This window comes from Maniola jurtina, chromosome 16, assembly GCF_905333055.1.
Source record: "Maniola jurtina chromosome 16, ilManJurt1.1, whole genome shotgun sequence".
Taxonomy (NCBI): Eukaryota; Metazoa; Arthropoda; class Insecta; order Lepidoptera; family Nymphalidae; genus Maniola; species Maniola jurtina.
The window spans coordinates 1,813,316-1,839,816 of NC_060044.1; the positions used below are offsets into that span (position 1 = coordinate 1,813,316).

The 26,501-nt window shown below is 37.1% G+C and overlaps 2 protein-coding genes across 2 annotated transcripts in view; one reads left to right on the top strand and one right to left on the bottom strand.

Annotated features, from left to right (window-relative positions):
• LOC123873369 overlaps positions 1–11,127 on the top strand; it is a 43,075-nt gene extending 31,948 nt beyond the window's left edge. The window contains exon 5 of the mRNA XM_045918215.1: positions 11,086–11,127. The gene's annotated coding sequence lies outside the window, so the exon portion shown is untranslated. The remainder of the gene's footprint in view (positions 1–11,085) is intronic.
• On the bottom strand, positions 7,082–26,045 carry LOC123873427. Its single transcript, XM_045918271.1, has 6 exons — positions 26,021–26,045; positions 17,350–17,572; positions 15,902–16,008; positions 14,675–14,806; positions 9,448–9,520; positions 7,082–7,487 (listed from the first exon to the last, which is right to left on the bottom strand). The coding sequence occupies exons 1-6, from the start codon at positions 26,043–26,045 to the stop codon at positions 7,388–7,390; spliced, it is 660 nt and encodes a 219-aa protein (XP_045774227.1). The 3' UTR covers positions 7,082–7,387.
• Between the last annotated feature and the right edge of the window lie 456 nt (positions 26,046–26,501).

Sequence of the window (26,501 nt, forward strand, 5' to 3'; positions counted from 1 at the left end):
ATATCAGATTGGTACTTCAGTTCGTTTATTTTATGAATCATACGATGGTAATGGTATGATGATACGACTTTATGACGAAGATGATACTTATTATTGCGTCATACTAGTTATATTCAAAGCTTTATTAAATAACTAGGTTAACTTGCTAAATAATACTGAAATTATGTAGTTAGGTACTTATTGGTATACTAGGAACACAAGAGATTACTTGAAATTACAATTTATGTTTTATTTTCAAAAAAATTAGAGATCTCTGCTAAAATTGTTATACGGTACCCGTGCAAAGCCAGCGGCGGGTCGTTAGTTTAGTACCTACATGTTATAAAGTTGCTTTATTTATTTTAAAAGTATTTAGGTAACTAGGTACCTATTAGTAAGACAGGCAGTAAATGAACGATGCGGTTTAGACCTACTGTCAATCTTGTTTAGTCTTTGCGGTGTTTGCCCACCGGAAGTACATTCAATGTGTAATCGAACGTTTCAGGAAAATCGCATGAACTCGCCGCGAATAATATATTAGTGAATAATTATAGGAATTTATTTGTTGTTTGATTAGTACCTACTTACTCAGCAAAATGTTTAGTCCTATTATTATAATGTATATCATTATGTATTTAAACTATGTAGTAGATATATGTATGAACTAGTTCTTTTATTAATAACTAGAGGATGGCCGCCACTTCATCCGCGTGGATTTAGGTTTTTAAAGATACCGTGGGAACTGTTTGATTATCCGGGATAAATTCAGTCAATTACAGGGACGCAAGCTACCTCGGTACCAAATTTTATACAAATCGGTTAAGCGGATGAGTTTTTAGGGAACTTTTTGATTTTCCGGTATAAAAAGTACCCATAAGTGTCCATCCCCGGGATATAAGCTAACCCTGTACCAAATTTCGTCAGAATCGGTTAAACTGTTGGGCCGTGAAAAGGTAGCAGACAGACAGACAGACACACTTTCGCATTTATAATATTAAGTTTGATTTTTTTCTTCGTATAAAACAATGTAGCAAACCGCGTTTATATCATGTTTGATTGCTTAAAAGTTTAGAGTCGCGTGCCCGGGACCGAACTCCTGACGTCCCGAATAGGAGGCCGACATTTTACCACTAGACCATTGCTGCTAGTTTGACGAATAATATGCTGAAATTAATGTTAATTCGTTTTAACAGGGTAATTTAAACCAGCCTTTTACCAGATTGCCTTAACCAAGAAATTGAGATAAAAATCGTAATTTCGTAGAATACAAACTAAGCGTCGGATGCCGCTCGAAATATTACGTGTCTTGCGTGTGGTGTAAACCACAAGTTATTTTTTTAAACATTTCCTACAAGGAGCGCATTTTTGTGTCTGTTTCGGCGCCCCCATGATCACTTTTAGCTCCCCACTAGCTTGACGGGGTGTTCACCTCCATAAATGACTTTATTTAACTGGGCATGAAGGTCTCCGTAGGAGAATCAAAGTGACCGACATAGCTCAACGAATTAGTCAGCTGAAGTGGCAATGGGCAGGCCACGTCTGCCGCAGAACCGATGGCCGCTGGGGCAGACGTATACTGGAGTGGAGACCGCGTATCAGCAAGCGCAGTATGGGACGACATCTAACCCGCTGGACGACGTTAAGAAGGTAGTGGGAAGTGGGTGGGTTAGAAAGCCGGAGGACCGTGTGGTTGCGCGCTCTTGGGGAGTAAATCGAAGATTTAATGAAATGGACTATCGCTTGTGTATTACAGCACTCGTGTGTAAAGGAAGGGAGTGTTTGGCAGTCGTCAGGCGAGACACGACAATTGTTAGGTGTTGACGAAGCGGCATGACTGACCTTTATGTATAGACCGTACAATCATACTTAATCACATTGATGTTAGCCAGTGGCCTCGCCCTCCTAAATTCCAAAAAAAAAAGATAAGTAAGTGCGAGTCAAACTCGGACACGAAGGTTTCCGTTCCATTGCAATAGAAATATAACACTTTTTTTTTTGCGATGTAACCAAAAATACACGGTTTTGGAATTTTTTTCCTTTACTTGTGCTATGAGACATTGCGTGGTTCGGTCAACGCAAAGAACCCTATGGGTTCGGATTCCCTTGAGAGTCTTGACAGATATACAGACAACGAAGGATTATAAGGATTCCTTTTTTTCTCTGGATAATACAAACTATATCTTTTTATATACTCTCTCTCTCTCTTCGCGTCATATTCCTCATTGCTGAAAGTTGTGACCCCTTTCCATTAACCATATAATCGATAGAAGCTCTCTTGGGTTCTTGGGGTAATAATGCGGTGGTTGCTCAGACCCTTCGCAATACAACTCGATCCAGTTAACGACTCTGTGAAATTTTCTCCAAACAAATGTGTTATGTGACAACCCTAGACAATGCAGTTAATAGGAATAGTCGTAGGCGTCAGTTTTCTATGGCAATTGCGTCCAATATCCGCTCAATAGCCGATACCTCGTCATGTCCTCGTTGCTCCATACATTACGAGTGTTTTCCTAAACTACTGTCGCTCTATTTCGGGAACTAATTCGTCAACATGTACAATGACAGCGAAGTGAAACCGGCTAACTGCGAGATACGCGTTTTTATTGCAACTAGAATTGTAACCTCACATATTATAATTTACGGAAAGCGCAAAGACGCCTAACTAGATGGACAGACGACTTCAAACGAGTCGCAAGGTGTTGTTGATTTCAAGTGGTGCAAAACCGTAACCTGTGGAAGTCCCTACAAGAGATCTATGACCAGCATTGGATGTCTATCGGTTGATAGTAATAATGATGGTGATATTCGCTCTTTTAACAGTTAATTCTTCGTGACTATATAATACTTGATGAATGTTTTCCTAAGCTACTGTCGCTCTATTTCGGGAACTAATTCGTCAACATGCAGTGCAATGAGACCGCGCAGTAAAACCGGCTAAATGCGAGATAAGCGTTTTTATTGGACCTACAATGGCGACCTCACATATAATTACGGAAAACGCAGCTTTGGAAGATCCTTCAGTAGATGGACCAGCCCCCCCGATTGTGTAAGAAAAACGTATTTATGGTTGTCGTAATCGCTAACAACTTCTGCCCCTTGATTGGCTGTGAAAAAAGGTAAACAGCGAATCAACCAATCAAAGGGCAGAATTCGCTGTCGATAACGATAGCGATGAATACGTTTTTCTTACACAATCGGGGGCCTGGATGACATCAAACTAATCGCAAGGACCAGCTGGATTCAGGCGGTGCAAGACCGTGGCGTGTGGAAGTCCCTACAAGAGACCTATGTCCAGCTGTGGGCATCTATCGGGATGTTCCTCGTTTAGTTACTCCATACCTGATGGGTGTTTTATTTAACCACTGTCGCTCTATTTCGGGAACTAATTCGTCGGCATGTAGCACAATAAGACAGCGCAGTAAAACCGCCTAAATGCGAGATACGCGCGTTTTATTGGCAACAAAACCACAAAGTGGTAGTAAAATATTTCGTTGTTTATGACATCAATCTACCTGCCTACTACTTATATCTACCCACTACCTATTTACTGCTACCAACTCCTTTTATGTTCTCTTGCATTTTCTGAAAGAACTCCCATAAGTTATATTTCTCTTACATAATAAATTATGTTGTTTGGAAATAGGTATATCTCAGTATTACGACCTATTCGTAAATCTGTGGGTGCATAGTAATTGTAATATTTCCCCAAATAAATAACCTATTTATTAAAACCGTCTAAGTGCAACTCGCAGGTAAGTAGGTAGATACCTCGATAACTAAATTTTTGGGTCTGAAAAACTTATCGGGTTCCGTACCCGAGTCCCGAAGAATTCCAACAGGCACTGACTGAGCCTCCGCTCTCCGTCTGTGTGTCTGTCAGCGGGCTGTATCTCATGAACCGTAATAGGTAGAGATTGAAATATATACAGAGTGTGTAGGTATTTCTATTGCCGCTATAAAAACAAATAACAAAACTTTCAAAATGGCTGCCATGTAAAATTACATAATTTAAGTAATAAGTAGGTATACGAGTACCTATAGTGTTATATCTAGTACGGTGGCACGTAGCTCTTCGTATGTTAGCCCGACTTTTAATCACTTGACCGGTTTTATACTAAGTACAAGTGTAAATTAAAAATTTATAACACCCCCGACAAGTGAAGGTTACAGTAACTAGAAAAGAGCTGAAAACTTTCAAACGGCTGAACCGATTTTCTTGGATTATAGCTAAGAACACTCTCGATCAAGCCACCTTTCAAACAAAAAAACTAAATTAAAATCGGTCCATTAGTTTTGGAGCTACGATGCCACAGATACATACGTCAAACTAATAACACCCCTCTTTTTGGGTCGGGGGTTAATAAAGGCATATTGGTAAGTACCACAATCTCAGATAAGTCTGAGCTCCCTATCACTAAACCATATACTTAGTAAGTACAAAATATATATTTACTGTAATTTCATAAAGTTCTATAATATTTTTCCATGTAATCACCAGAGCTGATACAATTAATTCCGATTCAAAAATTTTTTGATTTAGAAAACCTTCAATAATAGGCCGTACCTACCTATTAGATAGAGATTTCTTTCCAGAAAAAGAAACAAATTGGAATATCGTACTCCTATATTATCACATAAAAGGTAATAAAAATTCTCAATAAAACAGTTAAGCCACATGATAACTTTATTTCAATCATTAAATATTTATAACATACATTTTAAATAATTGCTTTGGCTTAATTTTCTAAGAACTTTATTATAATAAAAAGACATATTAAATACTTGGACAACTCACATATTTTATGTATGATACAAAATTTTTATGGACATGCAAGTATCTAATTTATTTATATTCAGCCTTTATAGAGGGCAAAGTCGGCTGAGATCTACTATACCGAGCAGGGATGTTACGGAAGTGGTTAAATCGGAACCGAATTCGAAAACGGAGTTTTTAATTTGGTTACATCGTAACTGGAACCAGAATCAGATGCGGAGGCAGGAGAGAGATGTGTTAAGGGCATAACTCAGCAGTTATATTAGTTCAAAAAATAATACAGGTATCTAGGTGTACACCCAGGTGTTGAAAATAAAAACAATCGAATCGAAAATCGAATCTAATGTCTTAAAAACAGTACCTACCTACCTACTAGTAGTGAAGTTAAGCAGCATCAGCATATTAGACCTCCGGTATAACATCCGAAGTTCCGACCTTTCGGAATCGGAACCAAACGTCCGTATCATCCCTATTCTCTACTAATATCGAGCATACATTGACTTTGCTTTGTTTTAAGGTAGATAAAACGAAACAGACTTGTGTTTACATAAATCTGTCATAGCGCCGGCCACACAGGCCGCGTATGCGTCTTGTAAGCGTAGACGTAGCGCGTAGCATTGCGTTGTAATGTATGAAACTGTATTAGACATGGCATACCGCTTGCGTGGCGTGAACGTTCGCGTAGACGTAATGCGTGCAGTTATGTCTACGGGTTCACGCGCGTCACAAGCAAGTGTCATGTGTACGTGCGCGCGTGTGAATCTGCTTTTAGTCGGAGAAAAGTCAAAGTAGGAACTAGATCTCAGCCTGGACGCTGAAAATATTTTAGAAAGCAAAATTATACAAAGGTAGATATTATTTAGGTTGTAAAAAATATGCGATAAGTATTAACTAATTATTGATATTTCGCCTAAAATATAAAGATATTTGAAAATTTACTATATTTTTTCCAAATACATATAATATGTAGAAAAATATCAACTGTGCCAATTCTGTCCATTCATAATGTTCGCATTTCTAAAGTTATAATGCGTAAAAATGAGTTTTCACGTGCCATTTTAACTTCATGTGTCAAATATCATGTCAAAAGAACGATTTTAGTCCTTATATTAAAGGTGAACCCCATACCTACTTTTGACACGACAGTAATTGACCCATAGAGTTAAAATGGCGCGTGAGAAGTCATTTTGTACGTATATACCCAAATTGTAAATCTCATCATAATTTAAATGTAATTTATTTTCAACCAGCCTAAATCTTCATTATAAATCTAAATGGATGATATTATATGATAATAAGTAATTTACAATATAAAGTAGATATTATTTTACTCGTATGTTTATACGTCATTAAGTAGGTACACCATACATTACGATATGATCACTGAATTATAAATAAATACGCCTAGATATGATGATTCAATTATTCTCTTCTTGATATTATCATTTACCAGCGTATTATATTTTACTCTTCTTGTTACGTTGCAAATTGTACTTAAATATGTACTGTTTTAAAAAAGAAAATAATATCTTTAATATATGAATAATATATTTTTGTTTGTAGTGTAAGTGGCACGATGTTTCCAATTAGAATGTAAAATAAATAAATTAATTAATTAAGAGGAATATAAGTACTTAGTACCTACATATTTAAATATTAATTATAAGTACAGGATAGTTTTATTGACGATCGAGATAAGTATCAATCTCTGTTACAGTTATAGAACATAAGAGAAAAAGGGTAGAGGAAAACTCTACCCTTGTCGTAGGTATATTAAATTATCTAGTTTTAAATAATTATAAACAAATAATTAATAAAACTTTTATTTCGTATAATTCGTATAAGATGGTAACTTACCTACATCTAAATTGACTAGGAATAATTGAGATCAGAATATTAAAGTAATGAGAATGACACACATTTCCGTTAGATATTAAAATAAGTATGAATTTAGTACAGTAATAACATTATTTTTAAATACATAATTATACTTATAAATACCGTTCAATCGAGGTAAAACATTACATTCAAATTTTTGGCTTGATCTTAATAATATTATAGTTAATTGTTATATTCAATAAATAACCTTATGCTAGTACCAACAAGGGTAGATTTCCCGCAATTATTATTTATACAATAACATTTAATATTCGAAATTGACATTTATCATAATTTACACATTAAAAATATATGAAAAAACTTTTTTTTTTACAGTTAATACGTTTTTTTAGACTCATCGCTTCACAATAAAACTTCATAATAATATCAATTTTATATTAAGACTTACCAAAGTATTTTTCATAATACATTTTTTTAGAACATCGCTTCAAAATATTACATTTATCGAGGGTTAGTTTTTTTCAATATTTCATTTAATATCCGGTAATAATCGGTGGCCGCAAAGAATTATTATGGGATTTTGTAGCAAAATTGTGAAAAGCATTTCGATTACCACAGAACGTTCTTAAAATATAACAATTGGGTATATCACAAATTATATCACTATTAGCATTGTCTATATTGACGAAATCAAACCAGTTTTTGCTGAACAAATCCGGCGATGTATTTTCTAGGCAAATAACTGGTATTTTTTGCGAATTATTTGGTATTTTTGGTAGATTTTGGGTGCGGAGTTTACCGGCGGCCCAGTCCGGTCCACAGGAGCCCTGGGTCGTGGTGGTTCGCCCCCGGGTAGCCGCTGTACGCCTCCAAGTCCGATCTGCGGTTGTAAGATCTATACGTACAAATAAATTTTTGAATATAGGCGATAATTATGGGTGATACCTATAATATTTCCCTATTTATATCCCTTTCTATTTCATGAATTCATTCTAAACTAGCTGATACCCGCGACTTCGTTCGCGTGGATGTAGGTTTCTTAAAATTCCCGTGGGAACTCTTTGATTTTCCGAGATAAAAAGTAGCCTATGTGCTAATCCAGGGTATAATCTATCTCCATTCTAAATTTCAGCCCAATCCGTCCAGTAGTTTTTGCGTGAAGGAGTAACAAACATACACACACACACACACATACAAACTTTCTCCTTTATAATATTAGTGTGATGAAAATGTATCACATTGACACTGTTCCAGAATCAACCTAAATATAGACTCATGGTGAAACAGACGGACCGACATATCTATTTTTCATAGCTGGGTTTAGACGCAAGGATCTCTTGCTAACGATGTTAAGATATTTCAATGCGATCATACAAAATTTTTTGTTTTCCCTTGTTTTAAACTCATTGTTGGACATAAAAATAAAATGACGAACCCAATATCTAAAGTATTCTAGAGGTAGAAAAAGCTAACCATTGTTAGAAAAAGCTAGTAAATAAAATAACGGCCCATATTGAAAAGCCTCTAATGCTGGAATAATCAGACGGAAGCGATATAGCAATAAATGCCATAAGAGCGACACTTCGCTTCCGATTTCCAACGCAAACATTTAATTAAAAACACATAGGAATTTGCTATTTGAAAAAAATAAAAATACGTATTGCCGATTGCTTTCCCTGGGACTCTGATAATTTAAATTATCTAAGCCTCAGAATTAAATATTTTTTTTCGCTAACATTTTAAGGAGTACCGATTTTTGTGATGACTCTATCACAGATTCGAAATAGAACAATGTCCATCTATAATTTTTTTTAGTCTACGTAAGTAATGCGGATAATGCAAGGAAGCGGACGACGAAAAATGTGGTAGCTAGAGATCAACTTACTATTTTTTTTTTACTTTATTTATTATTTTGAAAAATATTTTGAGATTTTTCAACATTTTATTTTCTATACATATAAAAATACTTTTTATTCTATAAAAAATCAGTAGGTTTGTAAGTCATCGGCCTACTCGTTCTTGATATTGAATGGAAACCATAATGGTAACGCAACAAAGATTTTAATTGATAGATTCCATGCAAGTGCTGCGAGGAATCGTGGAGATGAAATGAGCTTTTGTTACAGGAAAATAGGTCAAAAATAAATATAATATTCACTGTCCTACCAATTATAACTAAACATTATTTTTATAAATAAAATAGGTATTTATACAGAAGCGCGGCTGAGTCGGCGAACATTATTGGTTATGAGCTTTTCTTCAATTTTATAGAAAAGCTTAGTGCTTTGAGATAATGACAACAAGCAGGCACTCAGATTTAGATACTGAATAATATCAAAAGCAAAGCCGAGCTTTGTTTCTCATAAGTTTTTAAAATAAATACGTACTAGATTAGAGAACGAACACAAAATTGACACGATATTATAAAAGCTCGAACCACCTCGAACTTAGCAATCGCGAAAATCTAAGGGCGCCTTCAAATTTGCCGTAAAATGCCGCTCGAAGGTAGCGCAGCTGCAGCGCTACGGCGGCGCTGCCTCCGCGCGGCACTTTGCGGCAGAAGGTGCCCAAAAAGCTCCACAAACTCAGCCAATCAGGGCGATTATCAGGGAATATTATGGCAATAATAAAATTATACTCTCTATGTATATTTCTATAATATTGTACCGCTATTTGCTATGTTGCTGTGCAGAGGCACGCGAGCTAACAGCCCGCGCTAGTCTGTCAACTCGAGTGTTCCGTACCCTCACCATAATGCCACCCCATAAACCCTAGCGCCCTAGGCGGCCGCCTAGTTCGCCTTTGTGGACAGGCCAGACCTGTGAGTGGTACTGGGTAGGTATTTAAGCTCTCACCTGATGTTTCCAGTGGGCCTCAAGGGACGAAGGGCGTGTAGTTTCCGTATTCCACTTCCGCCACCACCGCCACCTGTAAAAAAACTTCAAAGTTACAAAAATATCCTTGTAACTGTTTCTTTTCTACTATCGTACTACAAGGCATAGTCAAGGTCTGCACGTAGGTAGTTGAAATTCCACGGATTTTCTTCCTCGGTTCTGATTCGAATGACTTGGATATGGGACGCCCTTAAGAACGATAGTGAATAGGCATCTTCTAGGCATGTGCGCTCCATCTTAGGCTGCATCACCACTTGCCAGTAGGTGTGATTGCAGCCCAGCGCAAGTCTATAAATTAAAAACCTGCATGGTAATGGGATACCTACCAAAGGTTGAGTTCATATAATTATTTCGGCACGAGCTTTTGCGCCCTGGTTCGCAGTGTACTAAGCAACTTTTCCAACGCTCTTGGTTTCTTCGATACTGAATGTTCCACGTTCAACGTCCTCGTACGTAAACATGGGCATCGTGTACGTAAACACTTCATGTAAGTACGGACATACTCTGTTCAACTTTGTTCCCTGACAGTTGGGAACTACCAGTACAGAAACACAACACTAGACGTTTCCGCAGCTAGATAAAATGGAAAGGACAAATTCAAAAGGTTATATAAGTATTCCTACTATTTATAACCCCTGACCCAAAAAGAGGAGTGTTATCTAATTATATGTATGTAGTTTTGGATATATGGGGATAATATACATAGTGCCAAGACAGATATTAAATTACAAACGAAGTATCTGGCATCTGTTATTATGAATACCTATAGAAATAGGTAATTTGAATTTTAGCTACATACGCGAGCGAAGCGTGCATTACATTATTTTTATGGGTTTACGCTTTACTGGGAGTCGGTGAACACAAACGGCTCAGCCCGTGTTCTGTGAGTTGCAAGAGACTTCCAGCCTCCAGCAGTTGACGCCTACGGGTCATAATAATGAACACTCTAAATACTTGAATTGTAAAATCATTAAAACTAAAACAATTTAAGTACCTTAACATTATACAATTATACGAGTATCGAAGGGTGAATTGCTAGAACTTTGTGTGCCACAAACTTTTTCAATCCATACTTTCATACTAATATTATAAATGTTTAATTGTGTGTTATTGTGTATTAAAAGTATGTCTGTCTGTCTGTCTGCAACGTTTTCACGGCCTAACAGTTTAACCGATTCTGACGAAAGCTACATGGTTAGCTTATTTCCCGGGGACGGACATAGGCTATTTTTATCCCGGAAAATCAGAGTTCCCACGGTATTCCCAAAAACCCATCCCCAAATTTGGTACCGAGGTAGCTAGCGTCCCTGTAATTGACATAGGCAACTTTTTATCCCGGAAAATCAAATAGTTCCCACTGGATCTTCAAAAACCTAAATCCACGCGGACGAAGTGGCGGGCATCCTCTAGTTACCTATATTGGCTCCTTTTAAGTGTTGGAATGTATTAAAACAGGAGTTTATTAGAATACTTCAGGCTTTCACACAATGTTGGAAGTCAAAGGACTGCATGAATTGGATCCAAGACACTAAATTTGTCCATAGGTATTTTCATTTAGAGATAGTAGAGATACTTCATAAAGTCGGTCGACAGAGGTAGATCCTCATTATCATGATCAACCATTGGCGGCTCACTACTGAGAACGGGTCTCCTCTAAGAAATGAAGAGGGTTCAGGCCAAAGTCTGTCACGCTGGCCCAGTGCGGATTGGCAGACTTCATACACCTTTGAGAACATTATGGAAATCTCTCAGGAACAAATCATAATGTTTTCCTTCACCGTAAGAAGTGATCACACTTCACACTAATATTATAAAGGTGAAAGTTTGTATGCGTGTGTATGTGTGTATGTTTGTCACTCTTTCACGCAATAACTACTGGACGGATTCGGCTGAAATTTAAAATGGAGGCAGATTAGGTATACCCTGGAATACATAGGCTACTTTTATCCTGGATAAAAGATATTAGGGTATTTAAAAGACCTATATCCACGCGAACGAAGTCGCGGGCGTCAGCTAGTAGATAATATCTATACTAGTCTATACTACTAAATAAAATTGAAGTGTCTGTCTGCGAAATAACTTCCTCATATTAAGCTCATACGGTTATTTGAACGATGCCATAACTGATACACACGTTTTTAAAATTTTTGCCTGTCTGTTCAAACGGACTAATCTTCGGAACGGGATATTTTGACGGGACTTTCATAGCCATTTGCTTTGCTACATTGTTCCATAAAAAATTGGATTCCAACTCCTCAATCTTGATGCTGCAGGAGACCTGACCACAAAAACTCATGGGATTTAGAAACTGTCGGGTATAATTTGATATTGAAGGTATCTATACCAAGTAAAGACTCTGTCGTTGACCTCGAGGACCCAACTCCTCGACCCTGGATTTTTAAAATCGGTCCGTTTAAATGTTCTTACGCGGTACAGAAACAGGTTGCATCCCGGGGACGGGCTATTACGGTCCTGGGAAATCAAAAGTTCCCACGAGATTTCCAAAAACCTAAATCCACGCGGGCGAAGCTGCGGGCATCAGCTAGTATTCAAATAAAATCTTCATATTCGTAAAAAAATGTTGGCGAGAAGAGGCCTTTTAGCAAAAATAAAATGGGTGTTTCCTTATACATTTTTTTTATAAAATTTCCATCACCGAAAATATCGAGTGAAGTAATGATGTATCAAAGTGATAACAAAAAGGAGTGACTGATTAAACGAACGTAATGATCAAAGCTTCTATATATAAATAGATACCTACGTAAATAAATAACATCGCTTGTTATCAGACAAGGCTCTAGTATCACTTTACAATTTTTTTAAACCCAACTCCCTCCATACAAACGTACTTAGTTTAGTTGTCATCGAAATTTTGAAGACAGGATTAGTATACTTAGGTATGTCTGTGTCTGATACACCAGATTTTTGAGTTGTATTGGTCTGTGTGTATAAGTATGTCAATATTTTATGGCGTGTAACTTTAAAAATAGGTATTTTATAGAAAGGGGTTGTTTCAGAAATGTATAAAGAGTTGACATTATAAGAGTTACATCCTAATGCATCCTAATTACTGTAAAACTATTTAAAAAATTTTTTTTTTGTGTTTCTATAATTTTATCCTATTTAAAAAAAACCATAGGTAGACATAGAAATTATATTTACATGTGAGTTTGATTAAGTTGATATGAATGAGAACCGAAGAAGAAATGAGAACCAAACTACGTTGTATGGAGCACGCTGCGTCTCCTTTTAACTAGAAAAGTTACACAACTAAAATGAAATGAACTAGGTATGATTTTGTAATTTCAACTGTGACCCAAGTAGTGACAAGAAATATTGTTTAATTTGATTTGATAACCACGGTTGATAACGTTTTCAGTGAATGATGATGGCGGAGCCGACAGGACCATTAAAAGTAACTTAGCGTTTCCTGTAACACCAGTTAATCATCAGTTTTGTTCGTGCCTACCCAGTTCACTGAACTTTAGGGCATCTACACACTTTATCTACATTTGACCACCATTTGACGACGCCTCGACGTTTTGTTAGAAATTCCCTAACTGCCGTAAACTGGTGCAATGGTGACACAACACTGCTGTGACGACCACGACCGCTCTTCGCAGAGCGTAACGACAAATGAGAAAGAAGATCGCTTATCTGCAATATACGGTTGAGCTGACTAGACCGGATTAAAAGTCGTAAGATTTACTTAGTATGATTTTATATTTGAGTTACTGGTACATTATTATCTGCTTAAAACGACGGACGGCCGCGTCACCGTAGACAAATTATGACATCCTTTCTTCCAGATGAAATTAAAGTATGAAGTTCAGTATATTAAAAAGGTTAATGATTGGAACGTTTGGGCAGTTAATCTCGGATTAAAGAGGTATTTTCCTAGCCCATCGCCGGTCCACTAAGGATCATGGGTGTCCTCTGTGTTCTATGCCTCTCACGATGAAAAGGGTTTGGTCATAGTTCACCACTTGGTCAAGTGCGGATTGGCAGACTTCACACGTCTTCGTCCGCGTGGTTTTGATAAACCCGTGGGAACTGTTTGATTTCCAGGATAAAAAGTTGTCTATGCCAATTGCCGGAGTGTAAGCTAACTCTGTACGAAATTTCATCAAAATCGGTTAAACTTTTGGGCCGTGAAAACTGAAAAGCTAGCAAACAGACAGACAGACACACTTTCGCATCACACTTATATTATAAAGGAGAAAGTTTGTATGTGTGTGTGTGTGTGTGTGTGTGTGTGTGTGTGTGTGTGTGTATGTTTGTTACTTCTTCACGTAAAAACTACTGGACGGATTGGGCTGAAATTTAGAATGGAGATAGATTATACCCTGAATTAGCACATAGGCTACTTTTTATTCCGGAAAATCAAAGAGTTCCCACGGGAATTTTAAAAACCTACATCCACGCGAACGATGTCGCGGGTATCAGCTAGTTTATAATATTAGTATGGAAGTATGGATCTCTTCCACAGTCGCGTTATAATATTTTCCAGTGTCATCGTATGTGGTCAGCCTTCCACACTTATGCACGCGGCTTGCCTTTCAATTAGACTTGCCGTAGTCTCGTTTAAGGTCGTCTTCGTATAAATGGGAAGTGGGAAAATACGTATTCCTCATCTAAATACGATCCCGTATTGTTCGCGCTGGTGCATCCTTTACGTGATACGACACCGGAAGTTGCGGTCTATGCTAATAGGTGTAGTCTTATTCATGTTCTGTGGACGTGAAAATGTTGGTAGGTACACCTAGCTAGTTAAAAATCTGATAATCCCTTGATCCCATTAATTGTCATTATTCAAATATTCCAGAGAAATCACACTGATATAAAGGTGAAAGTTTGTGTGTATGTGTGTGTGTGTATGTTTGTTACTCCTTCACGCAAAAACCAATGGACGGATTTGGCTGAAATTCTAAATGAAGATAGATAATATCCTGGATTATCACATAGACTACTTTTTATCCCGGAAAATCGAAGAGTTCCCACGGGATTTTGAAAAACTTAAATCCACGCGGACGAAGTCGCGGGCGTCAGCTAGTAATAAAATGAAGAAAAGAGGAGAAAGAAAGTAAGGAAAATAGCGGCTTTTTCGAATCGCGAACGAACAAGGAACGCACGTCGTCATTAGGAACAGAATCATTTATGCTGTAGGTGTAATAGTTGTAATACTTGCCAGAGGATGGAGCGTGGACGACAGTGGGCGGCTCCTGGAACAGGTTGGACCTCTGCTGGGGAGACAGGGATGCCAGCGTCTCCAGGTTATCCCGCAACGAGTCGAAGAATGATCCCACGTCGTTGAGAACCCCTGAAAAAGAATTCATATTATTGAATTTACTCACCTTTTGTACAAGTCATGAGGATTTTCAGTGGTCTTGGTGCAACTAGCACGGAAGTTATAATTGGTACTCTTGCTGAGATAGTGTATTTTTACCCAAAAGGGAGGGTTATGATATTAGCAGTCTGTGTATGTATGTGTGTATGTACTTACGTACCTATGTATGTTTGTATCCAGATTCTGTGTGTACCACAGTAGCGGCCAAACTACTGGGCCGATTTTGATGAATGAGGTGTCAATTGATACGTTGTAAAGGTCCTAGACTAGAGAGACCATTATTATTATCGTGAGATCATTTTGGTATACAACACAATTTTACTAATGTAATGACATACTTAGAAGAGACGAAGATGGCACAAACAAGGCACTAAATTAAAAGAATTATTATATTCGTAAGACAAGGTCGGGCCTCATGTCTCTTTCTATGTTCACAATAAAGTTATGAAAGTACGACCTTTGGGGAAGTAAAGCTCTGAAAATATGTCTCATTGTGTAGTTTTTCGGTACTGTGGGTGTGTTTTAGTGCAATTTAGTCACGCAACGCATAAACAGGACGCGCGGAAAGACGGTCGTATTTGTAATAAGGGTTGATACAAAAAGAACGCGTGGCGACAATGTATCCAATTTGCCGGGTTTTTTGAATTATGGTCCATTTAAGCCCCCACTAGGTGAGCAGACGACATCGGATGAGTCGTAGGGAGCCGCTGGATTCAGGCGGTGCAAGACCCAGGTGTGGAACCCTACAAGAGACCTTGTCCAGCAGTGGACGTCTATGGGTTGACGATGATGATTATGAAGTATTTAAGAAATGAAAGGGGTTTTGCGATGTGGGCGAACAGCGCTCTAATCGCTGTCATCCACTGCAGTGTGATTGCTTCATACTTATAGTTTTTTAGCCGTCATTTGTTACACACGCGTACGCGTGCGTAGTGTGATTTCTCGCTTTGCAGCCTTAAGAATCGTGTTTTGTGTAGATAGGTACTGTCGGCGACCGTCCGACTGTCTTGTGTATCGTTGTGTACAAGTAAAGCGGGTATTATATTCGCCGTGACCGACGCTGCTTACCGACGCCGACATACGGCGCGACTGCCTTACCGAGCGCGGGCGTCGGCTGGCGTCTCCGACGGCCGGCGTTCAGCGCTGTCGCGACCGCGGACCGTTTTTCCGAACCCCTGCGAAAAAAAAACAATTATAGGCAGATATCTAAATACTCTACGTGTGGGAACTAAAGAGGTACAATAAAGAGCTATTATTTAATTGATGACACAGCAGTGATGTAGATAACTTCTATCGACATGTTTTTCTAATATTACAGTTATAACCTTCTTACAACAGTTGATTTTGCTAACATCTGCATTCTGCAGGGATTGATAACGAATTTTCACGACCTATTGAAGCTATCGTTGCCTTTGGTACCATCGATGTTGGTACCTTAATACACAATATTCGCTGGTTTCTGGAATGAAAATTCGGTGGACTGCAATACCAAATCAAGAACTACGTACTCAGATTACCTATAAAACATATTATATGAACCTTATAAGTACAAGTGTAAATTAAAAATTTATAACACCCCCGACAGGTGAAAAATACAGTAATAACTAGAAAAGAGCTGATAACTTTCAAACGGCTGAACCGATCTTGGTTTATAGCTAAGAACACACTCGATGCCACCTTTCAAACAAAAAAAAAACAAAATTAAAATCAGTTCATTAGTTTAGGAGCTACGATACCACAGACAGATACACACGTCAAACTTATAACACCCCTCTTTTTGGGTCGGGGGTTAAAAACAGATCTGTGACGGAATACCTAAAGCGGATAGATAGCCTTCAGCTAAGGGAGTTATACGAAGTATAAGTAATTACTACGAACTTTGTGAAACTGATCATTCTGAAGTTTGCAAACTTTGTGAAAATGATCAGTTTAGTTGGACGGATATAGCTTGAAACTTATAATATTTAGCTATTAAGGGATCTTTCATTAGAAAGCGCAAATCTTTGAAACGTGTCGCGGTTTTAGGTCGAAGGAATTCAGATATTAATAACCATCGAAACTTTTGATAGTGACCTATTTTAGTACCTACTTAATCTCGTGGGAGTTAGACCACAGGTTTGACTTCCGGCATCCGTGTTTCTTGCCACCCAGAATTATTTAAGGATCTTCAAGTCAAAAGTGAATGGGTATCTTCTAGGCAATGGGGTTCCAACTTAGACCTCATCTAATGATTATCGAGATAAGGACTTCATAAATTTTAAAATTAAATAATTTTGACATCTAATAATCACAATTGTATAGTATGTTTATTTGCCATCTACATAATAATAAATCGTATGCCTGTTAAGGTAAGCTGTTCCTAGCATGTAAATTAATTTAAGATCTTTAATAATATGTAACAGTTAAACGATTTAAATAAATGAAATGAAAAGCGCGAGCCTATTCTGTATTAAAAAAGTTGCCCTACTCCTACACCCACGAGGAAATTAATTAAAACTTCAACCAGCACAACTTACCTAAAAACATCATCATCATAGCTCCTAGATCCCACATCCTCTTGGCTCGAGGCTCTGTTGATCCTGGGGTATGCCCTCGGGTAGTTCCCCAGGTCCGTCTCTATGGGCGCCGTGTCCCACCGGTGGTGTCCCACGCCCAGCCAGGGCTTCTCTGTCAACATTCGGAGCAGGTCCAGATTGTTTAGACCGTAGCCCCTGCTTTGGGCTGTGGTGAAGGTAGCACCTGTTGTTGAAAATTGAACACTTAATTATTCATCACTACATGATGTCCGCGACTTCGTCTACGTGGATTTAGGTTTATTAAAAATCCCGTGGGAACTTTTTGATTTTCCGGGATAAATGTTGTCTATATCAATTTCCGGGATGCAAGGTACACCTCTGTACCCATAGAAATCGGTTAAACGGACGAGCCTTTAAAAACCCTTGGGAACTATTTAATTATCCGGGATAAAAGTAGCCTATATCCTTCCCCGGGATGTAAGCTAACTTTGTACCAAATTTCATCAAGTCAAATAAAAGTTTGAAATGTTGTCTTTTTCATTTCTTTGAAGCCTCATATCGCAATTTAGTCATTTTTCGCTCAACGGGACGATATAGTGCAATATTAAAATATTATACTAGGCGACAGAAAAACAATTTACTGTATTTCAGCGTTTATAAAGGGAAGCAGTCGGGTTTTAATTTTGAACTTTGTTTCCTATCTACTCAAACCAAACATTAGAAACAGATTAACTAAAAATGTCTAAAACACGCACTGTAGCAAAGCTAGAATGCAGCAGTGCAGGCGGCGAAATTAACTATATTTCTACGAATCCATGCTTTATCCATACTTATTACTTATATTACAAATGCGAATGTGCGTCTGTCTATTTGTTTACTAACTTTTCACGGCCCAACCACTTGACCAATTTTGACGATTGGTACAGAGATAACTTGCATCCCAGGGAAAGACATAGGCTAATTTTTGTCCTGAAAAATCAAAGAGGTCCCACGGAGTCTTTGAAACCCTAATTCAATACCGAAGAAGTTGCGAGCATCATATTTGGTAGGTACAGAGACAGCTGGCATTCCAGGGACGGATATTTACTATTTTTTATCACGGAAAATCAGAGTTTCCAGGAAGTTAAAAAAAAAAACGAAACTCAGACGAACGAGGTTATAATATGATCTAGTTAGGTAAATAAATGTATTGAACTTAAAATATTATTTCACTTGTATTATCCTTGATCTAGGCACCACAATATTGCAGGTTACTTTGGTATCCACCTACTCTATTTTTATAACAATGTAAAGGCTAATAATACAAAGTAATAGTTAGATATTTTTAATTAAAACTTCATAAAGATGCATCTAATTAAGTTTGTACTTAGCAAGATTACACTGGTATTAGCTTAATTAACTTCTATCTATCCATTAACATTGATTAGGTAGGTAATTTTTTTAATGAATTTCTATGCAGATTGCATGGCAGCATGGCAGACTAAGTATTTTTTACTTACTAAGTAAAAAATAATTATTTTTTACGTTTTTGATAAAAATCGTTTTATATTAAGTTTGTTACTAACTGCCCCGCCCAGGCTCGCTGGGTTGGAATTTTGCAAAATTCTTTCTAAGTGGGAGTCTATTAAAAACCACCAAGTTTTAAGACCCAGCGGTTCGAGCTCTATTTCGAGCTCTCGGTTGGTCAGTCAGTTAGTATCTCCTTTTATAATTTTTCTTACAGTTTGTTATATTAATTTATTTTTACATTGGCGGTTTTTCATATTACATTGCATTGGTAAGATTTGAGTTGCGATCAGATTTTTTTTTTAATTTTTTTTTTTCTTTGTTGTCAGCTCTCACCTAAAGGAAATGCTACGGACAGATTTACATTACATGATGCTTGTTTTACACGTGTCTCCTGAGTCTTCAAGCGTCACAGAAGAGTAATAGCTTTTCTTGAATAAACGATGTATTGGCTAGCTTCGATGTTCGCAGGCATCTGTTTCCTCGTAATAGAAGTGAAAAGTTGAGTGTTTAACTGGAGACTAAAACTGCATTCACACTCGATTATATTGCTAAAAATCTCGTATGGTTTTAGTTCCTTGCTACAAATAGGTTCGTAGAAAATTACGTAGGTAGGTAAATAAGACTATACCTACTTTACATGATTAAATACCGTAAATATTTTCTTCCGACCAAATGGTCCCAATGATATTTTCCGGGCACGGAACCCTTAAGAGGAAAATACTTACTAAATAGTAAGCCTCCGCTATCCGTCCGTCTGTCTGTCAGTGGGCTGTAACTCATGAACTGTAAAAAGTGGAGTTGAAGTTTTCACAGATTTCTATGGCCGCTATAGCAATAAATATTAAATAAAAAATCAAGATAGTGAATTGCAAAATAGCCGCCATGCAAATTAAAAAAAAATTAAGTATAAAACATACGGAACGGAACCCTTCGTGTGCGAGTCCGACTCGCACTTGACCGATTTCTCAGCTACCTACTAACGCAGAAAAATTTATATCAGCGTAAGATCCCCGCGTAGCAACTATTTATGTCTGTCTGTATGTTGTCTGTTTGTATGACAACACACACTGATAAGCTTTTTCTCAGACGAGGGCGCGTTTGGAACCCACCTAGTTTTCGTCTTGTCTACACTCTACGTATTTAATAATCATCATTACATTAGTTAGTTTGACTTTGATGCTTCAATAGTCATCTGCGCGGCTACAATCTCGCGTTCCTTATGTAACATTTCTATATTATTCTGAATTCTGTGGTACGTGCGTATTTTACTATCGGTGCTCTAATTTCATACGTATTTATTATTATCTGTCAACGACCCTCCAAAAATCCCTTTTCTCTTGTAAATCGAGCGCGGCAATTTATACGAAAAATTGATTTATTGTTCCCATTTTTTAAGCGATTCATCATATTCGAGTTACAGGGTTGAGCGGCCTTATTAACACTGACATTTTGCACAATTTCACTGTCGGTTGATCGGATCGGTTTGTCTATACTAATAAATAAAATTGGAGTGTCTGTCTGTAATTTCGAAATAACTACCTCATATTAAGCTCATATGGTTATTTGAACACACGTTTTTAAAATTTTTGTCTGTCTGTCTGTCTGTCTGTCTGTCTGTCTGTCTGTCTGTCTGTCTGTCTGTCTGTCTGTCTGTCTGTCTGTCTGTTTGAAAAGGCTAATCTTTGGAACGGCTGAACCGATTTTGACGGGACTTTCACAGGCAAGTAAAGGATTGACCAGCGCGTAACATAGGCTACTTTTTTAACCGACTTTCAAAAAGGGAGTTGTATTTTTCTACCTATGTACACCGAAATCTCCGCGATTTCTGAACCGATTTGCGTCATTTCTTTTTTAATCGATAGAGGAACTTTGCGACATTGTTTCATAAAAAAATTGGAGTCCAACTCCTCAATCCTGATGCTGCAGGGGATCTGACCAATCCACGCGGGCGAAGCTGCGGGCATCAGCTAGTTTGTAATAAGAAACTGTCTCTCTAAATCGTTTTTCGTCATTACTAAGGGTCGTGATTCCTTTACATTCATGGCTCCGGCTGACAATGTCTAGCCTTCAAGAATGTATACTAGGTATGAGTAGGTACCAATGCTAAAGTACCCAGTGTCCTGCTACGTCCAGTCCCCAAAATGCAGGGTCAGACCGCGAGTTTGTTGGGCTTTGGGCTAATAATACTTGGGGGCCTGCCTAATTAATCATCTAATAGCTATTTTGTCAAAAAACTTTTCGATAATGATGACACGACACGCCGAACAGATGCAAGAAGCCCATTCGACAGTGAATGACTGCGTTTTTGAGAAAATACACCAAAAATCAATGGCGGGGAGTATATTATATAGTTAGTAGTATAATATAGTATATATATACTGTACAATTTTTTTAATTCACAATAATAGTTCATTTTGTCAAACGGGGACTGGGGGCCCTGTGTAGCCACGGGGCTCTGGGCTGCAGACAAAAACGTCCTTATAAAATATTCGCCCATGCCAAAATGTCTACTGTTTTATGATGACTAGTTTCCACAATATCTGGTCTCTTAAAATGTCTTGGTGTATTGCGCAGTTATAAAGTTAGAGCTCCCAAACTTAACATTGAAAGGTACACTTTGTAAAATAAATAATCAGTCTTGTGGTCTTCTTAAAAAGATATTTTGACATGGCAGAACTTAGAGACGGCTAAGTTACCTTATATCCTTTTGTTTTCTGACCTCAGGAAGGAAAGAATCCTTCCTGAGGTCGTTTCCGCATTTCGATGTTATTGGGCCGTAAGTTGACCCCTATTTGACACCCGCTTTCTTTTCAATGAAATTCACAAATATTATGTTGACCCAATGACGAAAATAAATATATATTGGGTCAACATAATATTTGCGTACAGTGGTAAAATGGTTAATTATTTTGACGACTCAAAAGCACTTGTAAAGTTTACTTATATAAAAATATATTTTATTCTATTCTATTTTTTAATTTCCAGTATGTTACTTATATTTTGTTAGGTTTCCGTAGCAAATCAAGGAACCCTTATAGATTCGCCCAGTCCATCTGTCTGTCTGTCACAGCGATTTTAGAAATAAACTAAGGGGTGTAGTTACCACCTGCACAAGGACAGTTTTAAATGGTCAAATAACTTTTGTCTGAGGAATTTTTCCTATACAATAACAGTCAAAACCAAATAATTATTCCTCAGGTAAGTACCTATAAGTTATTTGAAGGTTGAAAAATCGGCCCTTAGTTAAATATTTTTTGTATGGGCACCTTCTAATATGGTTCTTTTAATATTACCTACCTTTAAGTTAAGAGTGAATAGGCATATTCTAGGCAAGAGCGCTCCATCTTAGGCTGCATCATCACTTGCTAGCAGGTCTGACTGATTGTAGCCAAGCGCTAGTATATAAAAAAAAACCCTTTTTGGCATAAACCATAATGCAGTTGCCAAAGAGTTGGTAACAGCAGTAAAATCTACACTAGTATGTATTATAAAGAGGTAAAGTTTGTTTGTAAGAGGTAATCTCTGGAACTACAGAACCGATTTAGAAAATTCTTTCACTAATAGAAAGCTATCCTCAGTGACTTAGGCTCTATTTTCAAATAGATTAGAGATCCTTATGAAAATTCTAATAAGCTACCCGTGCGAAGCCGGACCGAGTCACTAGTATGAAATAAATCAGTTTAAGTAAGTGTCCTTATTCAAATGTGTCTACTTACCTATCTAGGGCTACACAAAGGCATATTAGATTGGAATTTCAAAAAAAAAAAGATTTTTGGGGTCTATAGGATGAAAGCGTGTGCTCTGAATTCATTTTCAATCAAACTTGGAGAATAGATCATTTACAATCAAAGAAATAAATAATTTTCAAGTAAATACATAAATAATTTTTCATTATCGTCTCAGGAATTTTGTGACCTTTATTTTACAGTAAAAATGTAAGTAGGGACTAGGTAGGTACCAAGTAGGTACCTATTTTCCTACGTTATTCTCAAAGAAAATGGCTGAATTCTGATGTCATGATCCGGTCCTGTCTTTGTGACAGTCATAACGTCTTTGTGAAATAAGATGCTTATAGGATTCTTGGCTAGCAATACTGAATACGATACGTTTGGAACTTTAGAGCAGACATTTGGCTATTATGCAAAATGTTGGAAAATTGTTTTCAGGGTTCCGTACCTCTAAGGAAAAGAAACCCTTATACAATCACTTTATTGTCTGTCTGTCTGTCGTGTCTGTCAAGAAACCTATGTTGACCTAGAATCATGAAAGGCAGGTAGGTAGGCCTTATACAAAGTACAAGTAAAGGGAGAAATCTGAAACCCGTGAATTTGTGTTTACATCACAAAAAAATATTAAAAAGTGCTATTTTTTGTATGTTAGTACGGAACCCTTCATGTGCGAGACCGATTCGCACTTGACCGGTATTTATTTTTGTACTAGGTTAGATATTCCTCCCACACGCATAGTAAGTAATAACAACTTGTTCATCTTCCTTACTTCAAAGTTTCGTAATATTGGAATTTTACAGTGATTTAGTATCTATTATGATATTTCATTGCCAACATGCGGGGTGACCTAATAGAGAACCGCAATTTATTATATACTTCTCATATAGTGGGTATAAAATATTATAATGCAAAGTGTACGTCTGTTTGTTTATATGTCTGTCTGCTCAGCTCAACAGATTAATTAATGACGAAATTTCGTACAGAGAAAGCCTGCATTGGCTACCTACTTTTTATCCCGAATAATTAAGAAGTACCCCTAAAAGGAAGAGAGACCTATTAAATCCAAATTCTCGCCCAGAAACTTGCGGCAATCATCTATAGTAAATATACGTATAATATATATAAATATAGTATATATAGTAAATATTTATTATTAAATACAATATTTTTAAATAGTTATTAAGCAACAAAGGTTTAGGAAACTTCGCTAAACTTTTTTATAAAAATAGGCTATGAAAATTAGTAGCGTATAACAGGCAATTAGGTAAGTATAATAATTACAACGCCTCTGCTAAATTAAAACTTTATGAAAATATTTATACAGTTTGTTCTAACTAGTTAAGTCGGTATGGAAAGTTATTAAATCCTTGAAAATTCAATTCAATTCAATATATTTTTATTCAATTAAACTTTTACAAGTAGGTACCGATTTGTGCACCGAACATACTGGCTGGTCTTTAGCTCAAACAGTGAACCCTTCTGTCACTTCTAATTCATCAGGGTGAATGTTTCCTAGGTAATGTTGATAGGTACCTACCATGACTCCATGGACCCAGGATATCCACGGGAAACGGAACAGAAATGTTTCTCAATCTCTTGATGAGAGAGTCACTTGTTGTTTTCGGCCATTAATTCTGCTGCGGCTCCCGGTATTGATGCTGTCTCTCTGATAATATTATGACACGGGGCCAATGTGCCAACGTACGGAACCTTCTTCTAAGTTATCGTACTGTATGAAGGTACTTTAAAGTTAGGAAAGTAGTTAAATGCATACTAATATTATAAATGAGAAAGTGTGTCTGTCTGTCTGTCTGCTAGCTTTTTACGGCCCCACAGTTTAACCGATTTTGACGGAATTTAGGACAGCGGTAGCTTACATCCCGGCGAAGGACATAGGCTACTTTTTATCCCGGATAATCAAAGAATTTGCACGGGATTCTTAAAGACCCATACGTTTAACCGATTTACACGGGTACAGAGGTAGCTTGTATCCGGAAAATTATCATAGACAACTTTTTGTCCTGAAAAATCAAAGAGTTCCCACGGGATTTAAAAAAAACCTAAATCCACGCAGATGAAGTCTCGGGCATCATCTTATACATCATCTAAGTTATTCTACAAAAACACGATTTCTTCTTTTAAAAAGAAAGGCATTTGAACAACCTATTTAAAGCAGGTAAGTATTTTATTAAAGTATTTTAGGAGTTAAATATGCGCTAGCAATTGGATATTATAAAAGCCTTATCTTGGTATTTCTATTAAGTTTCCTACCTCTCGCTTAGGCTTTGAAGTTAAGAAGGCAAGGTGAATTGCTATATTAGCAAGCAAATATCTAAATAATTTGATCAGTTTCTGCTAGGATAAAGGAAGAAGCTATGAGAAGTTTATAGTTTAAGTAGCTTACGCCCGAGACTTCGTCTGCGTGGACTTAACTTTCAAACCCCTATTTTACCCCTTAGTGGTTTAATTTTCAAAATTCCTTTCTTAGGAGACGTTTAAACACACACGCATGTCATAATATCTCATAATATAATCATGTCATATCTCATAATATCTATCTGTTTCTGTACCACTCTGTACGCCTTTCAGTCCGATTCGTCCAGTTTTAGCTGTCTTTTGATCACAGAAATCCAAATAATATTTGATAGATCAGTCAGTAGGTAAATCAGTCAGTCAGTCATTTTCTTTTTAACCCCCGACCCAAAAAGAGGGGTGTTATAAGTTTGACGTGTGTATCTGTGTATCTGTGTGTCTGTGTATCTGTGTATCTGTGTATCTGTGTATCTGTGTATCTGTGTATCTGTGTATCTGTGTATCTGTGTATCTGTGTATCTGTGTATCTATGTATCTGTGTATCTGTCTGTGGCATCGTATCGCCTAAACGAATGAACCGATTTTAATTTAGTTTTTTTTGTTTGAAAGGTGGCTTGATCGAGAGTGTTTTTAGCTATAATCTAAAAAAATCGGTTCAGCCGTTTAAGAGTTATCAGCTCTTTTCTAGTTTTCTTGTAGAAAAGAAGGTTAGATAACCGTTAGGTTCATAATATTATTATGTCAATAGACAAATGTCAAGCTGTCAAGATGGACGTTGCCTAAATACATAATTATTTATTTGAAAATGATGTTTTGGAAAACTCAGATACTTTGGATCGTCGGGGGTGTTATAAATTTTTAATTTACACTTATAGGTATATATTAGATTATTCAGTTTCAGACGTTTAGCGTCACGCTGTAGGTACGTACGGAAGGCGATCAATGACGTCACAAGCCGTAAACGACAAGTATTTTTAATTTTTTTAACATAAAAAACAAAGTAAGAACCTAATTTCTGCGGGAAGTTTTTAGTCAACAGTGTATGATTAAAAATATCAGTGTGACCATAGATGTCAGAGGAATCTCTACACACCTTTGCGCCTTACGCCTTATATTTTTACCAACGCACAGAGATGAGAGAACCATTTTGGTTCTATTATTCATTGTTTTCATACATAGCTGATGAAGCTGTGTAAAAAGCCGCGTTAGATGAACTGGCATTCCATAGAAACAAACAGGTAAATCTAACTTTTTAATTTAAGATTGAATGAATAAGTAGGTAAGTATTTCTGTTATAATAAAAACAAATAATATTTTTTTAACATGACTGCCATGCCAATGTTGTCCGGAACCCTTCTTATGCGAGTCCGACTCGCACTTGCCCGGTTTTTAATACTATTTAGATATATTAGAGAGGGCAGATTAAACATAACTATTTTTATAATCGCTCAATCCCTAAATAATATAGGGCTTAAAAATTAGCATAAACATCGAGAGAACATTACTGGTCGAGATCAGAATGTCGGTAATTGGGATTATAATACCATCATAATCTTCTCGAATTCATAGATTAAAGGCTTTTACGCGATAATAAATGCGGCA

Coding starts and splice junctions, on each gene's coding strand:
- LOC123873427 (XM_045918271.1), bottom strand. CDS start 26,045: ATGGTTCTCTCATCTCTGTGCGTTG. Junction 16,009..17,349: donor TATGATGATGATGTTTTTAG/GTAAGTTGTGCT, acceptor TTTTTTTCGCAG/GGGTTCGGAAAAACGGTCCG. Junction 7,488..9,447: donor AGGCCCACTGGAAACATCAG/GTGAGAGCTTAA, acceptor TTGTACGTATAG/ATCTTACAACCGCAGATCGG.